The sequence below is a fragment of the Anolis sagrei genome, chromosome X, assembly GCF_037176765.1.
Source record: "Anolis sagrei isolate rAnoSag1 chromosome X, rAnoSag1.mat, whole genome shotgun sequence".
Classification (NCBI taxonomy): domain Eukaryota; kingdom Metazoa; phylum Chordata; class Lepidosauria; order Squamata; family Dactyloidae; genus Anolis; species Anolis sagrei.
This window is the reverse complement of record NC_090034.1, coordinates 3,788,656-3,811,978: the sequence shown is the minus strand read 5'-3', so window position 1 is coordinate 3,811,978 and position 23,323 is coordinate 3,788,656. Positions and strand designations below refer to the sequence as shown.

Here is a 23,323-nt window from a genome sequence, read left to right as displayed (position 1 = left end):
GAATAAGTTTCATCTCACTTAGTTACAGACAGAGCTAATCAAACAGCTGCTGGTAACAAAACCTTCACTCTACTTCAGAGAAATAGTAATGAGTTTCTGACTAACCTATCCTAGGTAGTCCCTGGGTTGTTAACAAACTCTTCCCTAGAGCTCTTCCTGCTAACTAACCCAGCCTAGAGAGCTAATCTCTTGTGTTAACTCTCACAAGAAATCAGGCTGCTGCCTGACCTTTTTCCTTTCAGCTCACAGCACTGTCTGACACAGACACTCTCTCCCTGAAAACCCAGTTTCAAAAGCCCTTCTTCACACACCAGCTCCCAGTTCTCCACTCTCACAGAAGCTCAAATCTTTTCCCTCCTAAGACTTGGCTCCTCCCAACTGCTCTAGCCCATCCTAGGAGACTCCAAACTCCTCCCATCTTCTAACTATCCTTCCTCAAGATGGCTGCTTCCTTGGCTTCCACTCCCAAAATGGAGGATGGCCATATTGTTATCCTGGCTTCCTTTCAGCCCTACAAGGTAAGATTCACTACACTGACACTTCCAAGCCCGTAATAGGAGGAAAGTGTCCTTCCTGAATTTGTTGTCAGGCTTGCAAAGGAAGTACTCACATGCGGACCGGAATGGGAGCCCGAATTTCCCTTGAACGCTGCTGATGGCGACAACGTGACCTTTCCTCCTCCTGATCATGGAAGGCAGAAGAGCTAGAGAGAGGAGGAGAACGATGTTACACCAGATATATGTTGTCAGATAGTGTTCAATTCAACTGTGGAGACATAGATAAGATTCCAGGTGCTTTTATCCAGCTAAACCTTAGAATCCTAGAGTTGGAAGAGACCTCGTGGGCCATCCAGTCCAACCCCATTCTGCCAAAAAGCAGGAAAATTGCCTTCAAAACACCCCCGACAGATGGCCATCCAGGCTCTGTTTCAAAGCCTCCAAATAAGGAGACTTCACCACACCCTGGGGCAGAGAGCTCCACTGCTGAACAGCTCTCACAGTCATAGAATCATAGAATCAAAGAGTTGGAAGAGACCTCCTGAGCCATCCAGTCCAACCCCATTCTGCCAAGAAGCAGGAAAATTGCATTCGAAGCACCCCCGACAGATGGCCATCCAGCCTCTGTTTAAAAGCTTCCAAAGAAGGAGCCTCCACCACACTCCGGGGCAGAGAGTTCCACTGCTGAACGGCTCTCACAGTCAGGAAGTTCTTCCTCGTGTTCAGGTGGAATCTCCTCTCTTGTAGTTTGAAGCCATTGTTCCGCGTCCTAGTCTCCAGGGAAGCAGAAAACAAGCTTGCTCCCTCCTCCCTGTGGCTTCCTCTCACATATTTATCCATGGCTATCATGTCTCCTCTCATCCTTCTCTTCTTCAGGCTAAACATGCCCAGCTCCTTAAGCCGCTCCTCATAGGGCTTGTTCTCCAGACCCCTGATTTGCTCCCTCCTCCCTGTGGCTTCCTCTCACATATTTATACACGGCTATCATATCTCCTCTCAGCCTTCTCTTCTTCAGGCTAAGCATGCCCAGCTCCTTAAGCCGCTCCTCATAGGGCTTGTTCTCCAGACCCTTGATCATTTTAGTTGCCCTCCTCTGGACACATTCCAGCTTGTCAATCTCTCTCTTGGATTGTGATGCCCAGAATTGGACACAATATTCCAGGTAAAGTGGTCTAACCAAAGCAGAATAGAGCATGGGGAAAAGGACTTCTCTAGATTTACACTAGGCTCCTCTTGATGCAGGCCAAATGTTCTTCCTCATGTTCAGATAAAATCTTGTAAAACATCATACAACATTAGGTGAAAAATTATAAATTCCCAGGAGCTGAGCAGTCATGCTTCCTTCAGAACAACAAGCATAGCACTGAGAGAGAAGGGAGGAGGTATTACATCACATCTAGAGATAGAGTGTTCCCTCGCTAATTCATGGTTCGCTTATCGCGGGCTCGCTGTTTCTTAAAAAAATATGAATTTCAGTAGGGGAGGTTTGGGCCGGAGGTTTAGCACTGCTGAGAAATCATCATCAACTATAAGATCTATCAACCGAAAGGTTGCAAGTTTGAAGCTGTGGGTCAAAATGAGCAGCCGACTGTCAGCCCTGCTCACTGTTTACCTAAGCAGTTTGAAAACAGCTGTAATTAGAGAAATTAGGTACTGCTAAAGCGGGGGAGGTGTTTTACAATGTCATAAAGAAAAAGATCAGAAAATGCTGGAATGAGGAAGTCCTGATAGATCTTTGTCATAGAGGATGGAGCGACAGCACCCCTTGTTCACTCGAGCCCAAGCGTCCATGGTATTGAAACAACACTTAGAATCATAGAATCCTAGAATCAAAGAGTTGGAAGAGACCTCATGGGCCATCCAGTCCAACCCCATTCTGCCAAGAAGCAGGAATATTGCATTCAAACCACCCCTGACAAATGGCCATCCAGCCTCTCCTTAAAAGCTTCCAAAGAAGGAGCCTCCACCACACTCCGGGGCAGAGAGTTCCACTGCTGAACGGCTCTCACAGTCAGGAAGTTCTTCCTAATGTTCAGATGGAATCTCCTCTCTTGTAGTTTGAAGCCATTGTTCCATTGCGTCCTAGTCTCCAGGGAAGCAGAAAACAAGCTTGCTCCCTCCTCCTCCCTGTGGCTTCCTCTCACATATTTATACATGGCTATCATATCTCCTCTCAGCCTTCTCTTCTTCAGGCTAAACATGCCCAGTTCCCTAAGCCGCTCCTCATAGGGCTTGTTCTCCACACCCTTGATCATTTTAGTCACTCTCCTCTGGACACATTCCAGCTTGTCAATATCTCTCTTGAATTGTGGTGCCCTTCTGTTCTGTCTGTGTACTGTCTATACAAACGGCATTGAGTGTTTGCCGTGTATGTGTACTTGTGTACTGAGTGAGAAATTAGTCATTGCAGGCCCTAATATTTTTTAGAACGGTGTCTCCAAAATTACTACCTCTCATACGGTCACCCACACTTTTTCAATGAGCTGGTGGAGTTGTTGTGTCAGCTCAGATCCTCCCTCTTTAAAGATTTCAGCAGGGATCCCATCAGGTCCGCTGGCTTTGCTATTTCTTTGTTTGCTGATGGTATTGCTGACTTCTTCCAAACTAGGCAGTGCTGCAAGCTCATCCCTGGTTTGTTGTTGCGGGATTTGTGAGAGAACCTCTTCTTTATTCGTTCATTCTTCCATATAGTTCCATTCATACCCACACATATTAAATCCACATTTATCAAATCTGCAAGAGGGCCAAACTACAAAGGCAAACACAGGATCACAGATGCATGTTGGTGAATAACCAAGACTAGGGCCATAACAGGGACCCCATCCCCGTCAAACACCTGGAAGGACGAAGTTTGGGTCCCAGGAAGGGTGCTTCCTTAACCCCGTTCTTGAAACCCAGGCTCCCTTGGAAGGAAGGAAGGAAAGGATCCCAGGAACAGAAAGGGGAGCCTGCACTAAACCTTACCTTTGGTCAAGGCAATGGGGCCAAAGTAGTTGGTTTCCATCACTTTCCTGTCGACCTCCACCACCGTCTCGGCGACGGAGCCTCGGTGACTGATCCCAGCGTTGTTGATCAAAACGTCCACGTGATCCACACACTTCAGGATCTCCTCCGCGGCACTCACCACCGCCTTGATGTCCGAGAGGTCAAAGATGACTGTGTGATGCTGATGGGGCTGTTAAAAGGGGAGCGACTGTTGGAAACTGCAACCTCTCAAAGCCTTTCACCATTAATTTGCTAATGGATAGATTTTCTAACCTGTATTCTATGTCTATGTTGATGTGGGAGGAGGCTACCTCTATGTAAAAACCCTCATAAGTATCCATGAAGTTGCAAAGTCAATCAGTGAGGGTTTTTGCATAGAGGTCACCTGCAGGTATCCTTTCGCAATTCCGAAACAGAGGATGCCTCCAGGCAACAACCATCAGGCTACCACTATGCAAAAACCCTCATAAGTATCCATGAAGTTGCAAAGTCAACCAGTGAGGGTTTTTACATAGAGGTAGCCTGGAGGCATCCTTTCACAACTCCGAAACAGAGGATGCCTCCAGGCTACTTCTATGCAAAAACCCTCATAAGTACCCATGAAGTTGCAAAGTCAATCAGTGAGGGTTTTTGCATAGAAGTAGCCTGGAGGCATCCTTTCACAACTCAGACACAGAGGACGCCTCCAGGCTACTTCTATGCAAAAACCCTCATAAGTACCCATGAAGTTGCAAAGTCAATCAGTGAGGGTTTTTGCATAGAAGTAGCCTGGAGGCATCCTTTCACAACTCAGACACAGAGGACGCCTCCAGGCTACTTCTATGCAAAAACCCTCATAAGTATCCATGAAGTTGCAAAGTCAACCAGTGAGGGTTTTTGCATAGAAGTAGCCTGGAGGCATCCTTTCGCAATTCCTAAACGGAGGATGCCTCCAGGCAACAACAATCAGGCTACCTCTATGCAAAAACCCTCATAAGTATCCATGAAGTTGCAAAGTCAATCAGTGAGGGTTTTTGCATAGAGATAGCCTGGAGGCATCCTTTCACAACTCCAAAACAGAGAATGCCTCCAGGCTACCTCTATGCAAAAACCCTCATAAGTATCCATGAAGTTGCAAAGTCAATCAGTGAGGGTTTTTGCATAGAGGTAGCTTGGAGGCATCCTTTCACAACTCCGAAACAGAGGGCGCCTCCAGGCAACAACAGTCAGGCTACCTCTATGCAAAAACCCTCATGAAGTTGCAAAGTGAGGGTTTTTGCATAGCGATAACCTGACTGTTGTTACCTGGAGACTTCCTTTGTTTCGGAGTTGTGAAAGGATGCCTCCAGGCAACAATGGCCAGGCTATCTCTATGCAGATACCCTCACTGATTCAACGTTACAGCTTCATGGATGCTCAAAGCTAATAATTGAGACTTACATTCTTTGCAGGATCGGCGGTGGCAGAGAGTTCCCGCAAAAGGTCCCGAAGCCTCTCCCCATTCCGGCCACACAGCACCAGTTTAGAGCCAGCAGCATGGAAGGCTTTGGCACACTCTGAACAAGAAGGAAAGAGACAGGAAACATACAAACAAACAAACAAACAAACACAGAATCATGAAGTTGGAGGAGAACCCAAAGGTCATCCCATCCAGGCAGGAAAAGCACAATCAAGAAGATCACCCTCCCCATTAAAAGTGTCAACAACCCTGCTATACGCCTGCGAAACGTGGACTGTCTACAGACGTCACATGCAACTCCTGGAACGATTCCATCAGCGCTGCCTCCGGAAAATCCTGCAAATCTTTTGGGAAGACAGGCGGACAAACGTCAGCGTGCTGGAAGAAGCAAAGACCACCAGCATTGAAGCGATGCTCCTCCGCCATCAACTCCGCTGGACCGGCCACGTTATCCGGATGCCTGACCACCGTCTCCCAAAGCAGTTGCTCTACTCTGAACTCAAGAATGGAAAACGGAATGTTGGTGGACAGGAAAAGAGATTTAAAGACGGGCTCAAAGCCAACCTTAAAAGCTCTGGCATTGACACTGAGAGAGAACTGGGAAGCCCTGGCCCTTGCGCGCTCCAGCTGGAGGTCAGCTGTGACCAGCAGTGCTGCAGAATTCGAAGAACCTGAATGGAGGGCGAACGAGAGAAATGCACCAAGAGGAAGGCACATCAAGCCAACCCCGACCGCGACCGCCTTCCATCTGAAAACCGATGTCCTCACTGCAGGAGAACATTCAGGTCAAGAATAGGGCTCCACAGCCACCTACAGACCTACCGCCAAGACACCGAACTTGGAAGACAATCCTACTTGGACTATAAGGGACCGCCTAAGTAAGTAAGTAAGTAAGTAAGTGTTTGTTCTGGAACAGCTGTTCCAGGAGCTCCAGATTTATTTGCTGTGTTTAAATGTTTGTGTGCAATCCCATGCTTGGGATTTTGCAGCAGGGGGTTTCCTGTTATAATTTGCATTTATAGGGTAAGCCACCTGCTAATTATAGTTAGGATCCCTGGTCCCACCCACTTTTTGCTTTTTGGAGGGAAGGGGCCATTTTTCAGTTAGTCACAGCAAAGGAAGCCAAGGCAGAGGATGCATACAGACGCTCCTCCTGTGCAAAGGCTTCGTCTTTTAAGACTTCCTGGGGAAGAACAGATTGAAAGCCTCTACGGATTCCCAAAGGGTTCCAGGGAACAGCTTCACAGCCCTGAGGACCTCCGGAGGGAATAACAGCTCTTCATTTTCAGCTGATTTCAAGCCTGATGGTACGTCTGTTCGGTTCAGAGACGCAGTTCAGCTGACAGCAGACTCAAGCCAGTCAGGGTTAAGTTCACAGCAGCCTGGGAGGAGCTTTAAAGGGGAATTTTTCTGTTAAACAAAGTTTATTGAAGATAGTGCCTGTTTCCTGTAAACAAGACTGCAAAAGCCAATAGACTATTTAGAAATCTTACAATTCCTGCTTGTTCATTAATAAAGACTGTTGTATTTAAGCTTAAGTCTCCTAAAGCCTGTTTAATAGGAAAAATTCCTCTAAAGGTTCTTTCTCGGGCCCCCAGGCTTCCCGCTGGACGCAAGCCTTGCATCCTCTCTTAGAAGCATTTAATTTCAGCTCCAGCGGCGACAGAACAGTGTTATTATTGGGTTGTTGTAGGTTTTTTCGGGCTATATGGCCATGTTCTAGAGGCATTCTCTCCTGACGTTTCGCCTGCAGCTATGGCAAGCATCCTCAGAGGTAGTGAGGATGCTTACCATAGATGCAGGCGAAATGTCAGGAGATAATGCCTCTAGACCATGGCCATATAGCCCGAAAAAACCTACAACAACCCAGTGATTCCGGCCACGAAAGCCTTCGACAATACAAAGTGTTATTACTATTTTACTGTCACAAAAGCACAGTATGTCACAGCAAATGAGATCTAGATACTGGATTTTGTATCACAAAATCACAAGTCAAACACTTCCCAAGCGTCTAGGACTGTGTGATATATTATTATTATTATTATTATTATTATTATTATTATTATTATTATTTTACTGACACAGAAGCACAGTATGTCACAGCAAATGAGATCTAGATACTGGATTTTGTATCACAAAATCACAAGTCAAACACTTCCCAAGCGTCTAGGACTGTGTGATATATTATTATTATTATTATTATTATTATTATTATTATTATTATTATTTTACTGACACAGAAGCACAGTATGTCACAGCAAACGAGATCTATATACTGGATTTCGTATCACAAAATCACAAGTCAAACACTTCCCAAACATCTAGGACTGTGTGATGTATTATTATTATTATTATTATTATTATTATTATTTTACTGACACAAAAGCACAGTATGTCACAGCAAACGAGGTATATATGCTGGATTTCGTATCACAGAATCACAAGTCGAACACTTCCCAAGCGTCTAGGACTGTGTGATGTATTATTATTATTATTATTATTATTATTATTATTATTTTACTGTCACAAAAGCACAGTATGTCACAGCAAACGAGGTATATATGCTGGATTTCGTATCACAGAATCACAAGTCGAACACTTCCCAAACATCTAGGACTGTGTGATGTATTATTATTATTATTATTATTATTATTATTATTATTTTACTGACACAAAAGCACAGTATGTCACAGCAAACGAGATCTCTGTGCTGGATTTCGTATCACAAAATCACAAGTCGAACACTTCCCAAGCATCTAGGACTGCGTGATGTATTATTATTATTATTATTATTATTATTGACACAAAAGCACAGTATGTCACAGCAAACGAGATCTATATACTGGATTTCGTATCACAAAATCACAAGTCGAACACTTCCCAAACATCTAGGACTGTGTGAAGTATTATTATTATTATTATTATTATTATTATTATTATTATTTTACTGACACAAAAGCACAGTATGTCACAGCAAACGAGATCTCTGTGCTGGATTTCGTATCACAAAATCACAAGTCGAACACTTCCCAAGCATCTAGGACTGCGTGATGTATTATTATTATTATTATTATTATTATTATTGACACAAAAGCACAGTATGTCACAGCAAACGAGATCTATATACTGGATTTCGTATCACAAAATCACAAGTCGAACACTTCCCAAACATCTAGGACTGTGTGAAGTATTATTATTATTATTATTATTATTATTATTATTATTATTATTTTACTGACACAAAAGCACAGTATGTCACAGCAAACGAGATCTCTGTGCTGGATTTCGTATCACAAAATCACAAGTCGAACACTTCCCAAGCATCTAGGACTGCGTGATGTATTATTATTATTATTATTATTATTATTATTGACACAAAAGCACAGTATGTCACAGCAAACGAGATCTATATACTGGATTTCGTATCACAAAATCACAAGTCGAACACTTCCCAAACATCTAGGACTGTGTGAAGTATTATTATTATTATTATTATTATTATTATTATTATTTTACTGACACAAAAGCACAGTATGTCACAGCAAACGAGATCTCTATGCTGGATTTCGTATCACAGAATCACAGGTCGAACACTTCCCAAGCGTCTAGGACTGTGTGATGTATTATTATTATTATTATTATTATTATTCTATTATTTATTATTCTATTATTGTTATTACTATTATTATTATGAATATTATTATTAATTAATTTTAACAGCACTCCACACAGTCATGCCTGTGGCCACATGACCTAGGAGGTGTCTACGGACAACACCGGCTCTTTGACTTAGAAATGGAGATGAGCAGCAGAGTCGGACACAACTAGACTTAATGTCAGGGGGAAACCTTTACCTTTTAATTAATTTAATTTAAGTAATTTTTTTACTTAATTTACTACAAAGATAACCACCTGAAGCCTAACCCTGCCAAGACACAAGTGTGTGCTTTCCACCTACGCAACCATGAAGCCAACAGGAAATTGAAAGTCAAGATATTGTCGAAGGCTTTCATGGCCGGAATCACTCAGTTCTTGTGGGTTTTTTCGGGCTATATGGCCATGTTCTAGAGGCATTTCTCCTGACGTTTCGCCTGCATCTATGGCAGGCATCCTCAGAGGTGAGGTGACCTCACTTCTGAGGATACCTGCCATAGATGCAGGCGAAACGTCAGGAGAAATGCCTCTAGAACATGGCCATATAGCCCGAAAAAAACCCACAAGAACTGAGTGAAAGTCAAGAGCTTGAACATTGTTTACATCCTAAATATCCTCTTTCTGTGTTGTGACGGACATCTCTGAGACCTACGTACCTTTCCCGAGTCCGGACGTTGCTCCCGTGATCACCACCACTGCGTCCTTGAGGTAGGCCTTGGCCCGCATTCGCCGCAGCAGCCAGAAGACGCCATAGAGGCCCAGGCTGCCAAACAGCAGCGGAAGAACGGCCGCGGAGGTCAGACCCATGAGCCGGGCTTTCGGGCTGCTCCTCCTGCATTCGCAAGAAGGAAGCAAAGCACGAGAACGTTACACCAGGAGTTTGCAAACTTCCAAACATTGCCCTATTTCTGCGTATCGTTTGCCAGCTTTGCAGCATTTTGGGTTTCTGCTTTTGCCACGTGTGGTCACTAGGAAACAAGAGTCCAAGGGTGAGACAACTTGCCACCAACGTTCGCTGACCACTTGGACGCTGCCTTGCGCCACATCTCAAATCGATCCAAGAGAGCCCAAGTAAACCAGAACCAGAAATGGTTTATTTTAGTCTATAATATCCAAATCAGCACAGCCAGGGTCAGTTTCTGGAAGGTGTTGACCTGAAAAGCAACTTTTCAGGCTTCCCAGGAAATGCAAAGACATGCATTACATCCAGGCTTTGAAGCAACAACAATAACAACAACAACAATTTGATAAACCATAAGACAGCTGGGTTTGGGTCTCCTCCCTCCGTGTGGGTTGCCAATGTGCCACAAGTGACAAAACACCATTATTTCAGAGGCCACAAACACATGGTTGGGCATCTCATGTAGGTGCCAACGGAAAACATGAGTTCTCATGACTTGCCATGTGCACTGTTTCCTGTCGTGTTTTACCTTTCTGGTGTGTGGTTTTACCAGTTGTGGAGGGCGGTGTGATCCTTTTGTGGTTGCTCTTTCACAAATCCATAGGCAACTTGACAATTACCTGGTTAAAATATAGCCTCTAATTTGTACTGAAAGGAAGACCCAATCCGTTGGGACTAAAAATCAAGAAACTCTGATCGACTACAGGAAAGGCATCTAAGTCAATGGAAGGTTTCTCTCAAAATATGCCCATGCCTTAGCACAGGTTTGGGCAAAGGTGCTGGTTTTGACCTACAAAACCCTTTACGGTTCCGGTCCAGTGTATCTGTCCGAACGTATCTCCCTCTATGTCCCATACTTCCCGGAATTTGAGATCATCTGGGGAGGCCCTGCTCTCGACCCCACCGCTATCACAAGTGAGGCTGGTGGGGATGAGGAGCAAGGCCTTCTCAGTGGTGGCCCCTCACCTGTGGAACTCACTCCCGGGGGAAATTAGGGCGTCAACATCCCTCCTCACCTTCAGGAGGAAGGTAAAGACGTGGTTGTGGGACCAGGCCTTTGGGCAATCTGCTAACTAGATAAGGACAACCAGATGGATAGGACTGACAGGACTGATAATTGTGGCATTGGAATGTGAACTATGAGATTGTCAAATGCTGACTGTCAATGAGGAGAAATGGTTTGTATTGGTTTTATTGGTTTTATGGTTGGTTTTGCCTTACAATAATTATTGTTTTCTGTTAATTGATGTTATTGCTAGAATCGTTGTTTTCTGTTAACTGATGTTATTTGTCTTATTGCTGTTATGTGATGCGGGCATTGAATTGTGCCTTGCTTTTGTAAGCCGCCCTGAGTCCCCCCCGGGGTGAGATCCTCCTCTCAGACCCTCCTCTCTCTCACCACCCTCTCCTTCCTTCCTTCTCTCTTTCCTTCCTCCTTCCCTCCCTCCCTCCCTCCCTCCCTCCTTCCTTCCTTTCCACCCTTTCATCCTTCCTTCTTTCTTGTCTTTTCTTCCTTCACTCTTTTCTGCCTCACCCTTTCTCTGCCTCCATTCCCTTCCACCCTTTCACCTTTCCTCCCTTCTCTCTCTCCATCCTTCTCTTCCACCCTTTTATTCTTCCCTCCCTTTTGTTTTTTCTTCCTGCCCTCTTTCCTCCCTCTTTACTTCCCTCCCTCTTTCTCCTTCCATCCTTTCCTTGCAACCTTTCGCCCTTCCTTTCTTCCCTCTTTCCTCCCTCTCGCCTTCTTTCTCCTTCCTTCCTTTTTGTCTTTACTTCCCTCTTCCTTTTATCCTTCCCTTCCTTTCTTCCACACTTCTTTCTCCTTTTTCCTTCGTACTCTTTTTTCCTCCTCCTTCCTTTCCTTCCTTCCAGTCTTCCCTTTCACCCTTCCTTCCCTTTTGTCTTTCCTTCCTTCCCTCTTCCTTTTATCCTTCCTTCCTTCCCTTCCTTCCTTCCATCCTTCTCTTTCTCCTTTTTCCTTCCTACTCTTTTTTCTTCCTCCTTCCTTCCTTCTTTCCATCCTTCCCTTTCACCCTTCTTTCCTTTTTGTCTTTCCTTCCCCCCTCTTCCTTTTATCCTCCCCTTCCTTCATCCTTCCCTTTTCTTCTTCTTTTTTCTTCCACTTTCCCTTCCTTCCTTCCATTCTTCCTTTCCACCCTTTCATCCTTTCTTCCCTCTCTTCTGTCTTTCCTTCCTCCCCTTCTTTCCCTCCTTCCTTCATCCTTCCCTTTCTTCTCTTTCATCCTTCTTTTTCTTCCTCCTTCCCTTCCATCCATTCCACACTTCCTTCCTTTTTGTATTTCCTTTCTTCTCTCTTTCATTCCTCTTTATCCTACTCTCTTTCTCCTTCCATCCTTTCCTTCCACCCTTTCATAATTCCCTTTTCCCCCTCTTTCTCTTTCTTTCTTTTCCTTTTATCTTTCCCTCCTTCCCTCTCTCCCTCTTTCTCCTTCCATCCTTCCCTTCCTCCATTTCATCCTTCCTTCTTTCCTTCCATCCTTCCCTTCCTTCCTTCCATCACTGGGCAGCCAACCCTCCTAGTAAGGAGTACTAGCATGTGCCCCTCAAGTTAGAAAGTTTGCCCAGACCTGGTGTAGCATATAAATTATTAGTAAACACTGCATTTTTTCATAAGGAAACAAAAAAACTAGATGCACATTTACAAACAAACAAATATCAAGCAACCCAGTGATTCCAGCCATGAAAGCCTTCGACAACACATTGAACATCTCTACGGAGAGCTACTGTTCCAAGACACACGGAGATTGAAGATACACACACACACATACATACACCCCACTTGCCTCACTAGCAACAGAATCTCATTGCCACAGATGCAGGCAAAACGTCAGGAGAAAATGCTGCTAGAACATGGCCATTCAGCCCAGAAAACTCACAGCAATCCAAATGTCAAGGCATATTGAGAGTTAGTAAATGCTCCTTTTGAATCTGCTGGGAAATATGAAACCCTGCACCTGGGATACATGGAGTAAGTTTGCACACATTGGGCACATTGCACAGTTTATCCTATTGAAGTCAAACATGACCCCCCCCCCCCCCCCATAAGAGATACTAACTTATAGTTTTGCTAAGGACAAGGACATCAAGCTGGATAATAGGGCTCAAGTCTTGGTCAATTTGCAAAGACACTAACAACAACAACAGGGACCCTTCCCATGGAGACTAGGACGCAATGGAACAATGGCTTCAAACTACAAGAGAGGAGATTCCATCTGAACATTAGGAAGAACTTCCTGACTGTGAGAGCCGTTCAGCAGTGGAACTCTCTGCCCCGGAGTGTGGTGGAGGCTCCTTCTTTGGAAGCTTTTAAGCAGAGGCTGGATGGCCATCTGTCAGGGGTGATTTGAATGCAATATCCCTGCTTCTTGGCAGGGGGTTGGACTGGATGGCCCATGAGGTCTCTTCCAACTCTTTGATTCTATGATTCTATGACACTCTTTGCATGGACAATAACAAAGGCTCGTGACCTCTGGCCTCGGAGGCTTTGGCCACCAGATGAAGGGCCACTTGGCAACTTTGATTATATCTCAAATAGGACAAAGGAGGGCCTTCGGAAAGCCGTGCCTTGTCCTGATCTGTCACCCTTTCAATCTCTCTCACTAAGGCATCCACCTAAGTTTCCCCCATTGTCCCTGTCTCTCAGCCTGGAAGAAAATCCTGATTATGGCGGTATCGCCAGATATCAATGTTTATTGCAGCCATTCAGAACAATAGTAAGGCTCGCCTGAAGGCCTTTAGGGCTCGCCAGCCCCTTGGACATTTCCTGAATTTCCATAATCCACTCAAGAATGCATTGTATTCCCTTGTCCCGCCTCCCTCTCTCCTGATTCACTGAAGCGCCAAGGCGGCAGAAGCTCTCTGATTGGCCCAGGTGCGCAGCAGAAGCTTTGTGATTGGCCCAGGCGCTCAAGAGGCGGCCGAGCCTCCTCCCAGCTGTCAAAGCACCAGCCAATCACCTTCAAGCCGGGCAGAGGGCAGGGAGTGGGAGATTCAAACCAGACTGTTTTTCTATAAAAAATAGCTTTTATTTGTACTCATACATGCTTAGCTTGGCGAAATATTGCTGATCTGCTAGATTTTCAGCTGAATCGCTAATAAATCGTCTCGGTGGCTTCTGCTTCAACTTGGTGAGATTTATTTTGCAATATTGACTATTCTTTTCTCACCAGGCAACTCACAATGGCTTGGGCCTAATCCACAGCCATTTTAAATTGCTCTACAATACTATCTGGATAGAAATGAACATCTTTTGCAAGGTTTATCACTTCGAGGTTAGATTTTAGGTGAATGCTACCCAATGGAACGCCTCTGCAGTTCCTCCCTGGCTTTGGAAATGTCAGGAAATGTTACTCATGCACCTTGGGGTTGAGAGGCTTGTGGTTTTTCAGGGTGAGAGTAAGAAAATCATCACTTTCCAGGTGCAAAATTCGGTGCCGCCTAATATTAACACCTGTGCTCCGTAATTACAGCCGAAGGCAAGATGACTAGGAACATGAGAAGCTGTTGCAACATGTTCTGGCCTTCCTTTCTGCAGGAACATCCATTTTCTATGGAGATCGTCCCAGGTCCAATCCAAAAAGGTCCTGGAGAAGCGGTGCAAGTCTGAGTAGAAACGATGGACTCTATGGGTCACACCAGGATGTTTCTATAGGATGCTGCACTATTCCGAGCCAGGTGTCCGGTGCATCAGTCTTAGCATTATTGACCCTCTTGGCACCAGGTTTCTGGAGTAGAAAGAGCCGAATTTGGCTACGGCACACTTCCCAGTGGAAATGTGGGAAGCCAATTGACTTCTCCATCACATAATTAAGCTGACAAGCAGATGTAATTATGATAAATCTAATTCTCTAAGGCAACAACAAGACTTTGTTCTTCTGCAACAACAAGAAAAGTTCTGTTCTTTTCAATGGAAGCTGCAGATTGCATAGAATCCTAGAATCAAAGAGTTGGAAGAGACCTCCTGGGCCATCCAGTCCAACCCCATTCTGCCAAGAAGCAGGAATATTGCATTCAAATCACCCCTGACAGATGGCCATCCAGCTTCTGTTTAAAAGCTTCCAAAGAAGGAGCCTCCACCACACTCCGGGGCAGAGAGTTCCACTGCTGAACAGCTCTCACAGTCAGGAAGTTCATCCTAGAGTTGGAAGAGACCTCCTGGGCTATCATCCAGTCCAACCCCATTCTGCCAAGAAGCAGGAAAATTGCATTCAAATCACCCCTGACAGATGGCCATCCAGCCTCTGTTTCAAAGCTTCCAAAGAAGGAACCTCCACCACACTCTGGGGCAGAGAGTTCCACTGCTGAACGGTTCTCACAGTCAGGAAGTTCTTCCTCATGTTCAGATGGAATCTCCTTTCTTGTAGTTTGAAGCCATTGCTCCATTGCGTCCTAGTCTCCAGGGAAGCAGAAAACAAGCTTGCTCCCTCCTCTTCTCTGTGGCTTCCTCTCACATATTTACACATGGCTATCATATCTCCTCTCAGCCTTCTCTTCTTCAGGCTAAACATGTCCAGCTCCTTAAGCCGCTCCTCATAGGGCTTGTTCTCCAGACCCTTGATCATTTTAGTCGCCCTCGTTTACGGGTTTATGTTTGAAGTACTGCTGTGGATTTTGGTTCTCTTGACTTTATGCTCTTTGTCATTTTTGGATTACTGCTATTTTGTATTTTCTGTTCTACTGATCCTTCTGGAATTGCCCTTTTTACCTGCTTTCTTTCGACTTACAAACGACTCATAGTTAATAACGGGGATCTGACATTAGGAAGTCTTTATTTTTATTATTTAACTAGCTGTCCCCTACCACGCATTGCTATGGCCCAATCTGTGTATTTGTGTGTGCATTTGTGTATATATGTGTTTGTGTGTGTGTGTATATATATATATATGTGTGTATATGTGTGTATATATTTGTGTATTTGTGTGTTTATATATGGAGCCCCCGGTGGCGCAGTGGGCTAAAACACTGAGCTGCTGAGCTTGTTGATCGAAAGGTCGCAGGTTCGATTGCGTGGAGCGGCGTGAGCTTCCGCTGTCAGCCCTAGCTTCTGCCAACCTAGCAGTTCGAAAATATGTAAATGTGAGTAGATCAATAGGTACCGCTCCGGCGGGAAGGTAACGGCGCTCCATGCAGTCATGCCGGCCACATGACCTTGGAGGTGTCTACGGACAACGCTGGCTCTTCGGCTTAGAAATGGAGATGAGCACCACACCCCAGAGTCAGACATGATTGGACTTAATGTCAGGGGACTACCTTTACCTTTACCTATGTGTACATGCATATTGTGTATATGTGTGTGCTTGTCTATATGCATATTTGTGTGTGTTTGTGCATATATATATACGAATGTGTGCATGTGTGTATGTGTATATGTATATATAGTTTATTTTGGGGGGGTTTAAGTCCGTTCTGCTGGGTTTTTTGTGTGTTTTTAGGAGTGATGGATACTCATTGGCCTAATAGGTGTATTGTGTCCAAGTTTGGTGTCAAATTGTCCAGTGGTTTTTGAGTTATGTTAATCCCACAAACGAACATTACATTTTATTTATATAGATTGGATTATGTTATGTTTGCCTGGTTTAAGTGTGTCCTTTTTTCCTTTTATCAATTTTGATGACGTATTTTTTTGTGCTGAAACATAATAAACACATTTTTAAAGTGTTGCTATAGAGACATTATATGAGTGGACCAGGTAAGGATGGAAGTGAGCTGGAGAAAGGGGAAAGCAGTCCTTGCAATGACCATACCCAGGTAATAATGGAGTTCTTAGCAGAATCCTGTATTCAGGGAATGCATACCTATGCAGCACCAGATGCATATGCTAGTCACAAATCTGAGACAAACTCCAACTAAAGCAGAAGGCAACTCCATGCACAGAACAAGAGAAGGGAAATGGGAGCGGGGAAGAGTGATAAACCACCTTTTCCACGGCTGGGCCCAAGTGATACAAGCCTCGGGGTCCACAGTCAGAGAAAATGCCTTACCACAGACGTCAGGAGAAAGCTTTGCCTCAGCTAACCATGGCGCCAGGTTAAGGAGCTCCATCTCATTGCTTTTAGAGATTCGGTTCTTCTACAGGAAGAAGGTTCAATCAGCAACACGTTATGAGAAAATGTCGGCACCTCCATTCGTGCAACAAAGCCATTTCTATTCCACGCTCCGTCACCCAGGTGATTGCCAATGTGTATTGTCAAGTGAACCATCAATTCCACAATATATTTAGGAAAGACTATAAAATGGGGTTTGCTAAAAAGTCATTGGGAGTGTTGCAACCCAGAGCAGGAAATGAGAGCATAAGATAACAATCCACCACACTTGACTGTGGGAAAAAACAATCCCTTTTTATTGATGAAAAATGGTTACAAAATAGAGAAAAATGCAAAGTCAAAAAGCCACAGTAAAATTCAGCAGTCAAGAATATCTCTGAACTAGATCAAAATTCCAAAAGTAACACTGTAAAAACCTGGAACCTGTTAGCAATCCACTAACCGTACTTGGAGCACTAGAAGCCTCTTGGGATGTAGGCCACGGGAAACGGGAATTCTGCCAAGGTAATGCCTCAGTCTAAACGATGCCTGATCTAACGAGACAATGATCACGTGAGAGGCACTTAAAACTGAAGAAACTGTTTCGTGACATGCCTCCAGGCTTTGAAGCCTGTGTTTCCTTTTCCCTTAATCTGCTTGACCTTCGCAGACTCTGCGATTCACTCCTGTTTTTCCAAATCTGTCCTTTTCTATCCTCATTAAAAAAGCCAGGTGTTAGCTCCTCTGGAGAGCTATCACCGCTTGGCTCTGAGACGTTCTCATCAGAATGTGTAGTTTCACTTTCCAAGCCACTGACCTCAGAATCAACATTTTCATTACCATCAGGGAAAAATACATTTTCAGTGGCATCAGGAAATATAATCAGAGAATCAGGTTCAGGTTCAGCAATCAGAGAATCAGGTTCAGGTTCACACGCAGGCTGAACCCCAACAGGGAGTTGGAAAATATTTTGGGGAAAGAAAATAAAGGACTGATTTCCAGTGAAACAGGTAGGGTGATTTTCAGTGAAACGGATTCAGGGCCGGGCTTTAGCACAGCTGGTTAATCACTAGCAGCAATAAATCACTGCTGGAAGGTGGCAAGAAAGGAAGGAGAGAAAGAGAGAGAGAAGGAGGGAAAGAAGGGGAGAAGGAAAGAAAGGTAGAGAAGGAAGGAAGGAGAGAAGGAGGGAAAGAAGAAGGGAAAGAAGGAGGGCAGGAGAGAAAGAAAGAAGGGTAGAGAAGAAAGGAAGGAGAGAAAGAGAGAGAGAAGGAGGGAAAGAAAGGTAGAGAAGGAAGGAAGGAAGGAAGGAAGGAAGGAAGGAAGGAAGGAAGGAAGGAGAGAAAGAGGGAAAGAAGGAGGGCAGGAGAGAAAGAAAGAAGGGTAGAGAAGAAAGGAAGAGAGAAAGAAAGAGAGAAGGAGGGAAATAAGGAGAGAAAGGTAGAGAAGGAAGGAAGGAGAGAAGGAGGGAAAGAAGAAGGGAAAGAAGGAGGGCAGGAGAGAAAGAAAGGGTAGAGAAGAAAGGAAGGAGAGAAAGAGAGAGAGAGAAGGAGGGAAAGAAAGGTAGAGAAGGAAGGAAGGAGAGAAGGAGGGAAAGAAGAAGGGAAAGAAGGAGGGCAGGAGAGAAAGAAAGAAGGGTAGAGAAGAAAGGAAGGAGAGAGAGAGAGAGAAGGAGGGAAAGAAAGGTAGAGAAGGAAGGAAGGAAGGAAGGAGAGAAGGAGGGAAAGAAGGAGGGAAAGAAGGAGGGCAGGAGAGAAAGAAAGAAGGGTAGAGAAGAAAGGAAGGAGAGAAAGAGAGAGAGAAGGAAAGAAAGAGAGAAGGAAGGAGAGATGGAGGGAAAGAAGGAAAGAAAGCAGGGTAGGGAAGGAAGGAAGGAAGGAAGGAGAGGAGGGAGAGAAAAAGGGGAAAAGGAAAGAAAGGTAGAGAAGGAAGGAAGGGGAGAAGGAAATAAAAAAGTGAAAGAGGGAAGGAAGGAGAGAAGGAACAAAAGAGAGAAAGAGAGAAGGAAGGATGGAACCGAGAAAAGAAGGAAGCGAGAAAAGAAACAGGTAAAGAAGGGAGAAAGAATGGAAAGAAAAAGAGGGAAGGAAGGAAAGAGGGAGGGAAGGAAGGAGAGAAATAAAGAGGGAAGGTTGGCCACAGCAACGCGTGGCAGGTACAGCTAGTAATGAATACAACCAAACAGTCTTTCTTGTTTTCTCAAGACTCCATTTAAGCGCCTGCAAAACCGAGCCATTTTTTCCACTGAGCATGGGTTCACTTGCCCAGTGTCTGATTCAGAGTGTCATGAAGACACAACAAGCATCTACTTGTTCAACGGCAAAAACAAACCACGGTTCGAACTTGGGAATGTTTCCAAACCAACTCGCTCTTAGGTTCACTATTTTATCCTCCACCTGGGAAGCATTGCGACCATTCAAAATCACGTTTGTGCTGTCGCATGCTGGGCCTGTGCATAAGACTGTAGACAGGACATAACTTCTGTGTGCCCAACGGGACGCCGGGGCTGCCTCAGATTAAAGGCCTTTGGATTTCCTTAAACAGAGTCTTTAGATTGCTTAAAGGTTCAACAAAGTTCTTTATTAATGAAAACAAACAGGTACTTTAAGGCTTTCTTAACAGTCTATTGGCTCTCTCTCAATCTTGTCCACAGGGAACAGGCACTATCTTCATAACTGTAACTAATGGGGAAATCCTTAACTTCTAATCTGGGAAGTCTGTCTTTGCCTGGTGTGGAGCCCCAACACCCAGTACCAACTGCTTCTGGCTTCCGCGAGTGACCCTTACCAAGTAGAGCTTTGTAGACTTCCAGGGAAAAAAGAGTTCAGGTTGCTGTGATGGCTGGCTGAAGTCCCTCAGCAAAGGAGCTGCAGGGCTGTATGATCCTCGGCCAAGCTGTGGGCTGTATAACCCCGGCCAAGCTGTAGAAGACGAAGCTTTCTACAGGAGCTCTTGGTTTTATATCCTGCATGGAAAGCTTCTCTGTGTGGACTGAACCCAAACTGGCTCCTATTCCTTCCAAATCCCAAAAAGGGGGCGGGACCAGGAAACCTAACTATAATTGACATGTGGCTAGCCCTATGATTGCAGCCAAAAGAAGCCACCTATCTGCAGAGTCCCTGAAACTTAGGACCACAAGAAACATTCAATGCAAAGCAAACAAAATTGGAGCTCCTGGTACAACTGTACCTGCACAGAGATACTGATTATTGATTGATGAAATTATGATTCATATCAATAATATGAAGAATATAATGGGAATTGAGGTATTGATTTTATTGATAGATGGAATTGATTATGATTCTGGGACTCATATGAATAAAATGAGTAATATAATGGGAATTGAGATATTGATTACTGATTGATGGAATGATGATTCTGGGACTCATATCAATAATATGAAGAATATAATGGGAATTGACATATTGATTTTATTGATTGATGGCATTATGATTCAGGAACTCATATCACTAATAAGAGTAATATAATGGGATTTGAGATATCGATTTTACTGATTGAATTTATTATTATTCTGAGACTCATATGAATAATATCAGTAATATAATGGGAACTGAGATGTTGATGTTACTGATGATGGAATTGATTATGATTCTGAGTCTCATATGAATAATATAATGGGAATTGAGATATTGATTATTGATTGATGGAATTATGATTCTGGGACTCATATCAATAATATTAAGAATATAATGGGAACTGAGGTATTGATGTTATTGATGATGGAATTGATTATGATTCTCGGTCTCATATGAATAATATAATGGGAATTGAGATATTGATTACTGATTGATGGAATTATGATTCTGGGACTCATATGAATAATATGATCTGGGACTCACATCAATACTATGAGTAATATAATGGGAATTGAGATATTGATTAATGATTGATGGAATTATGATTCTGGGACTCATGAATAATATCAGTAATATAATTGGAACTGAGATATTGATTTTATTGATTAATGGAATTGATTATGGTTCAATAATATTAGTAATATAATAGGAATTGAAATATTGATGTTATTGATGATGATTCTGGGTCTCATATGAATGAGTAATATAATGGGAATTGAGATATTATTGATTGATGAAATTATGATTCATATCAATAATATGAAGAATATAATGGGAATTGAGGTGTTGATTTTATTGATAGATGGAATTGATTACGGTTCTGGGACTCACATCAATAATATGAGTAATATAATGGGAATTGAGATATTGATTTTATTGATTAGTTTTATTGATTAATTGATTTCTTTAAAAAAATTATGAAAACTACTTTGAAGTCATCCAAACTAAAGACAAAACCCGGAGCAATATACTCTGCTCGGCTTCCTCCAACCTGGAGACTCAGGATGCTTCTACACTGGGGAATTAATGCGGTTTAGCACCACTTTAAGTGCCATGGGGTCCTCCTGGGAGTTGTAATTTCGCAAGGCCTTCTGCCAAAGAGGGCAAACTCCCAGTATTCCGTAACACTGAGATATAGCAGCCCAAGTGGTTTCAAACTGTGTTAATTCCCCAGTGCAGACGCCTCCCGCTGAAGGACTTGGAGCAAGCCTCTCCCAACCCTTTGTGGCCTGGACCTCATGGTGTCCCCCACTTTATTTGTCGTGTCAGAGCAACCAGTCAATTATATTACATTTCTAACAGAACAAAGAAAACAAACAGACAAAATACAAAACTTGTGAGTTTGGTAGTTGGTTAAATGTCCTTTGACCAGTATCTGGCCACTTGGAGTGCCTCTGGTGTTGCTGCAAGAAGATCCTCCATGGTGCATGTGGCAGGGTTCAGGGTGCATTGCAGCAGGTGGTCAGTGGTTTGCTCTTCTCCACACTCGCATGTCAAGGATTCCACTTTGTGGCCCCATTTCTTGAGGTTGGCTCTGCATCTCGTGGTGCCAGAGCGCAGTCTGTTCAGCGCCTTCCAAGTCGCCCCGTCTTCTGTGTGCCCAGGAGGGAGTCTCTCATCTGGTATCACCCACGGATTGAGGTGGTGGGTTTGAGCCTGCCACTTTTGGACTCTCGCTTGCTGAGGTGTTCCAGCGAGTGTCTCTGTAGATCTTAGAAAACTATTTCTTGATTTAAGTCATTGACGTGCTGGCTGATACCCAAACAGGGGATGAGCTGGAGATGTCTCTGCCTTGGTCCTTTCACTATTGGCTGCTTCTTCCCGGCGGATGTCAGGTGGTGCAATACCGGCTAAGCAGTGTAGTTTCTCCAGTGGTGTAGGGCGCAGGCTCCCCGTGATAAAGCAGCATGTCTCATTCAGAGTCTCCTGCTGCCTTGTTGTTAGCAATGCTTCTTAAGGCCCATTCCACCTCACTCCTCAGGATGCCTGGTTCTAATTCATTCTAATGCAGTTTAGCACCACTTTAAGTGCCATGGGGTCCTCCTGGGAGTTGTAGTTTCGCAAGGCCTTCTGCCAAAGAGGGCAAACTCCCAAGCCTCCGTAGCACTGAGATGTAGTAGCCCAAGTGGTTCCAAACCGCGTTAATTCCCCAGTGCAGACGCCTCCCGCTGAAGGACTTGGAGCAGGCCTCTCCCAGCCCTTTGTGGCTTGGACCCCAGGGTGTCCCCCACTGAATCCCGGCTCCCATTCGCTTCCACCCGCCAAAGCCACCCATTTCCACTCCTTACCTGGAAATCCCAGTCACCATGCCAAACCCGGAAGCGCCTTGGCCCTCGCTTCCCGCCTCCTCCGCCGCTGCACCAATGAAAACGCAAGGTTCCAGGAGGGAGGCGGGGCTTACAGGCAACTGACCAATAGGAGGCGCCGCGCATGGGCAAGACAGAAGCCGACCAAATTGGGAAGGGTGTGTTGTGTGTGCACCGCTATTTAGACTCCGTCTGGAAACACAGCTCGTCATGTTTAGTTCCGGTTCGGTAGCAGATAGGCTGCAATCCAGATTGAATTCACTCATTGTGAAGTCGGACATGACATCCCCATAAAAGATACTAACTTATAGTTTTGCTAAGGACAAGGACACCAGACTGGGTAATAAGGGTTAAGCCTTGGTCAGTTTGCCAAGACACTAACAACAACAAGGACCCTTCCCAGAGGCGGCCCTAGGTAATTTCCAATGGAAAGCAAATGGTATTTTGACCCCCCCCCCCAACCAATCATTGATATATATTTTCTGTTCATCGTGGGAGTTCTGTGTGCCATATTTGGTTCAATTCCATCATTGGTGGAGTTCAGAATGCTCTTTGATTGTAGGTGAACTATACATCCCAGTAACTACACTTGCCGCATTTGCTCCCTTGCCTGGCCCGCTTTGGGTCCGGAGGGGTGCCTGAATCATAGAATCAAAGAGTTGGAAGAGACCTCATGGGCCATCCAGTCCAACCCCATTCTGCCAAGAAGCAGGAATATTGCATTCAAATCACCCCTGACAGATGGCCATCCAGCCTCTGTTTAAAAGCTTCCAAAGAAGGAGCCTCCACCACACTCCGGGGCAGAGAGTTCCACTGCTGAACGGCTCTCACAGTCAGGAAGTGCTTCCTAATGTTCAGATGGAATCTCCTCTCTTGTAGTTTGAAGCCATTCCTCCATTGCGTCCTAGTCTCCAAGGAAGCAGAAAACAAGCTTTCTCCCTCCTCCTCCCTGTGGCTTCCTCTCACATATTTATACATGGCTATCATATCTCCTCTCAGCCTTCTCTTCTTCAGGCTAAACATGCCCAGTTCCTTAAGCCGCTCCTCATAGGGCTTGTTCTCCAGACCCTTGATCATTTTAGTCGCCCTCCTCTGGACACATTGAAGACCCCGGCGTGTGCA

At 44.5% G+C, this 23,323-nt stretch overlaps 1 protein-coding gene across 2 annotated transcripts in view; it reads right to left on the bottom strand.

The window, feature by feature from the left end:
- LOC137097985 (dehydrogenase/reductase SDR family member 7B-like) overlaps positions 1-22,264 on the bottom strand; it is a 29,981-nt gene extending 7,717 nt beyond the window's left edge. The window contains exons 1-5 of one of the 2 annotated variants that reach the window (XM_067473543.1): positions 22,184-22,264; positions 9,231-9,406; positions 4,902-5,017; positions 3,462-3,672; positions 611-703 (exon numbers count right to left, since the gene is read on the bottom strand). In XM_067473543.1, coding sequence (XP_067329644.1) covers positions 611-703; positions 3,462-3,672; positions 4,902-5,017; positions 9,231-9,406; positions 22,184-22,203 — 616 coding nt within the window. In that variant the 5' untranslated portion in view covers positions 22,204-22,264. Of the gene's footprint in view, positions 1-610; positions 704-3,461; positions 3,673-4,901; positions 5,018-9,230; positions 9,407-16,476; positions 16,570-22,183 lie in introns of those variants that run through there. The other variant, XM_067473542.1, reaches the window with a different exon arrangement.
- Positions 22,265-23,323: the final 1,059 nt, after the last annotated feature.